Source organism: Cryptomeria japonica, chromosome 7 (genome assembly GCF_030272615.1).
Source record: "Cryptomeria japonica chromosome 7, Sugi_1.0, whole genome shotgun sequence".
Taxonomy (NCBI): domain Eukaryota; kingdom Viridiplantae; phylum Streptophyta; class Pinopsida; order Cupressales; family Cupressaceae; genus Cryptomeria; species Cryptomeria japonica.
The window spans coordinates 91,815,235-91,818,734 of NC_081411.1; the positions used below are offsets into that span (position 1 = coordinate 91,815,235).

At 35.3% G+C, this 3,500-nt stretch overlaps 1 protein-coding gene across 1 annotated transcript; it reads left to right on the forward strand.

Moving 5' to 3' along the window:
- The first annotated feature begins 1,452 nt into the window (after positions 1-1,452).
- LOC131059685 (aspartyl protease family protein 2-like) lies at positions 1,453-2,904 on the forward strand. The gene has a single exon (XM_057992708.2). It carries the CDS (start codon positions 1,453-1,455, stop codon positions 2,902-2,904), a length of 1,452 nt encoding a protein of 483 aa, XP_057848691.2.
- The last annotated feature ends 596 nt before the right edge of the window (positions 2,905-3,500 follow it).

Here is a 3,500-nt window from a genome sequence, read left to right on the forward strand (position 1 = left end):
TTTTAGTTTTTTCTTAGAGTCATCTTTCAAATTTTGTTCATGGTTTCCTTATGCATAAGATGTCCTCATGTATGATATTGTAGTTAGATCAATTTGTTTTTTTCTTCTTGAATGATAAAAAACTTTATTGAAAATCTTTCAGATCTAAATTTTATGTTTATATTCACAAAAAGTAATCTTAGTACTATGATAAAATTTGTATTTTATACAACAATAAGATGACCTATATCACATTTTATTTTTAGTAGACTATTTGTGGACTCAAAGCTTAGGAATAGATGACCCTATGTGGTCTTCTAAGTTATAGTTAGTACAATAAAAAGATTATGTATATCTCCTTCCATTTATGATATTTTTGTAAAGAAATAATGATACATGAGATTAAGGATGGTTGCATATAAAAAAAAACTAATTTAAATTATTTTCTTTATATTCCATTAAAAATATAAATAAGATGTAAAGTAGTATTATATATATATATATAACATCAAAAGAATATATATATATATATGTGTGTGTGTGTCTACACGTGTTTATGTATGTATATATATACATATACATATACATATACATATACATATACATATACATATACATATACATATACATACACATACACATATTTAATACAAAATATCATTAATACACATGCATATTATATTGTCTTTGAACAATTTTTATTATTAAATAACATTACCAACATTACTAACATTATTAATATTATATTATATATAATCATCATTTTTATTAATTTTGTATGTATTCTATTTAAGATATTACATGCAATTATTTATTAATTATAGTATTTTAATATTAATATTTTATATTAATAAATACAAAGCACTAGAGCTCATTCATACAATATTTAATACGTATATCTAGCTAGAGATCAATCCCAATGTAACAAGCTTTTCACAATTAATTATTTTTGCGGTCACCTCCATTTAAAATTTTTTTTTTTAAGAAAAAGAGGTAAAACCCATATATTGATAATATAGAATAGAGTAATAGGAAAAAGCAGCTAAATATAGAGTAATAGATCCTAAATAAATTGGAGCTCCCAAAATGAGACCCCAAATGAAGTACTTGTGCAGAGCTAGCTGCTAGGGTAAGGTAATACAGGAAAAAGCAGTTAAATATGGCAATTAAATAAAAACCATAGGCGAGAATAAATGCCCAAAAAAGCCCAGCCATAGGACACCCGTAGGAATATAATAGATGATAGAGGTTGAGATCATCACTGGAACAGAATATCATTTTGATCTTTCACCTCCATTTAACATTGGTGGAGCATTAAATGTAATTTACCAGAATCAAATTTGAAGATGGTGACAATATTTAATAATATCACCCAGACGTGATGTTAAGGAATGTATTGTCGTCGCCACCCAGCCTATTTAAACCGCAAAATCTAGACTAGCTACACACGATTCAATCCCGTATTAGCAGGCGATGGCGATGAATAAGCAAGCTTTACTCTTCGCACTTTCCTTTCTCCTTTCTTGTTTTCTCCGCTCTCCCAGCTGCGAATGTGGAACTACAGAAGAAAAGTACTACATGGTTGGAATGAATACATTTCTTATTGAAGAGGCGAGGAATTTTAATGCCTCGACTAGAAGCCCAAGCGGGGCACTGGCGTTCCAAGAAATAGGAAGAGGAGGGGCAGATCTGCTCATTACTCATCTCAATGTAGCCTCCAATTCAAGTTGGAGGGATGTGCTGACGCAAGGGCTTCAAAGGGATAAGCACCTTGTTAATCGCATCCTTACCCATAATGCTAGATCCTCTCCTTTAGGGACAAATGCCTTCAGCACTCCCGTTACATCCGGGAGGGAACTACAGGGTCCAGAATATACTGTAGCAGTTTCCATTGGAACACCAGCTCAGAAACAACTGATGGGAATTGATACGCTCATTTCCCTATCATGGATTCAGTGCAACCCCTGCAAGGATTGTTCTTCCAATGCAAAGCTCCCCATGTATGTCCCAAAGCAATCCTCCTCCTATAGGTCGGTGTCTTGTAAGCTCTCGAAATGTCCACCCCTGGGATCTGATCCCAAGGACTTTGAGTCAAAGTGTGACAACTGGGATACCTGCACTTACAGGGACACTAATGGTCTCGCCCAAGGATCCGAGGGAGATTATATCACAGAGACTCTGCAGGTGGGTGACAATACCTTGAACGAGTTACACATGGGATGCGCCTATAGCTTCACTCCACGCAGGGAGTATGCAACATCCGGGCATTTAGGATTGGGCAGGGGTCCCCTTTCCTTAGTTTCCCAGAAGGCTGGTGGGCAGTTCTCCTACTGTCTTCCGAATTACCTGTCTCTGGGCGCAACAGGATCGCTGAGTTTAGGGAAGTATTCAGTTCCATCCTCTGTTAAAGTCTTCACACCCATGCAAAAAGAGCCACAGTTTGCTTCAAGTGCATACATCTTGGGACTAGAAGGTATCAGCGTGGGAGGCCAACGCTTAAGCGTGAACATGCAGGTTCCTGGTGCTCTGCCCACAATAACTTATATTGACACAGCAATAATGGCTACCCAGTTGGTGAAACCTCTGTACGATGCTTTGAGATCATCCTTCGAGGAAAAGATGAAGACATACGCGCCAGCTGTTCAGCCCGCCAAGCCATTCGGAGAATTTAAACCGTGCTACCAATTATCCAACATAACATCTGTCAAAATCCCCACCGTTACTCTTCATTTCAAAGGCAATGCCAATTTCGATGTCCCCGCTGTGGGAACTCTGCTTCAAGTTGCCAATGATGTGGTGTGTTTCCCCTTTCAACAGTCTCCAAATGACGCTGTGAAAATCATCGGGAATGTCCAGCAACAGGGTATTACAGTGGCTTACGACAATGTAAACAACAGAATTGGCTTTGGCCCTGGCTCTTGCTGATGCAATGTAATTCTTCCCATTACCTTTTAACATAATAATAACATAAATTACTGTTTGATTTGACTCATCAATTTAAGAGTCAATAAATTAGTTATACTTATTATTTTATTACATTATGAAATTAATAAATTGGAAGCACGGGACACACTTTAACATGGATTTGAATATATTTCTGACCAAAATATATCATAATAATCAGCTAACCAAAATAATCATTGTAAAAAGTAAATATTCTTATACTATTTTTAACATTTGGCATAATTTTTTTTAATTGTATATGATTATAGACCTCTGTATGGATCTGAGCTTATCGGCAGACGGGCGTATTCCTCTAAATTTAATTCAGATAATCTCAAATTATTTTTGGATACAGGAGAAAACTCTTTTCCAAACCATAATCACTAAATTATGGATGAAATGTTAGTGGATGAAATGAACTGTATGACAGAGGCCATGTTTCAATATACCCAGTCAATGCTCTTTTTAACATTGCTATTTTAATTGTGAAGAGAAAACTGTGACTACGATTATTAAGTAGAGGCTTCTATGCAATGCCAGCAAATTTATGTGTCAATATTTGGGAGTTTTCAATTATT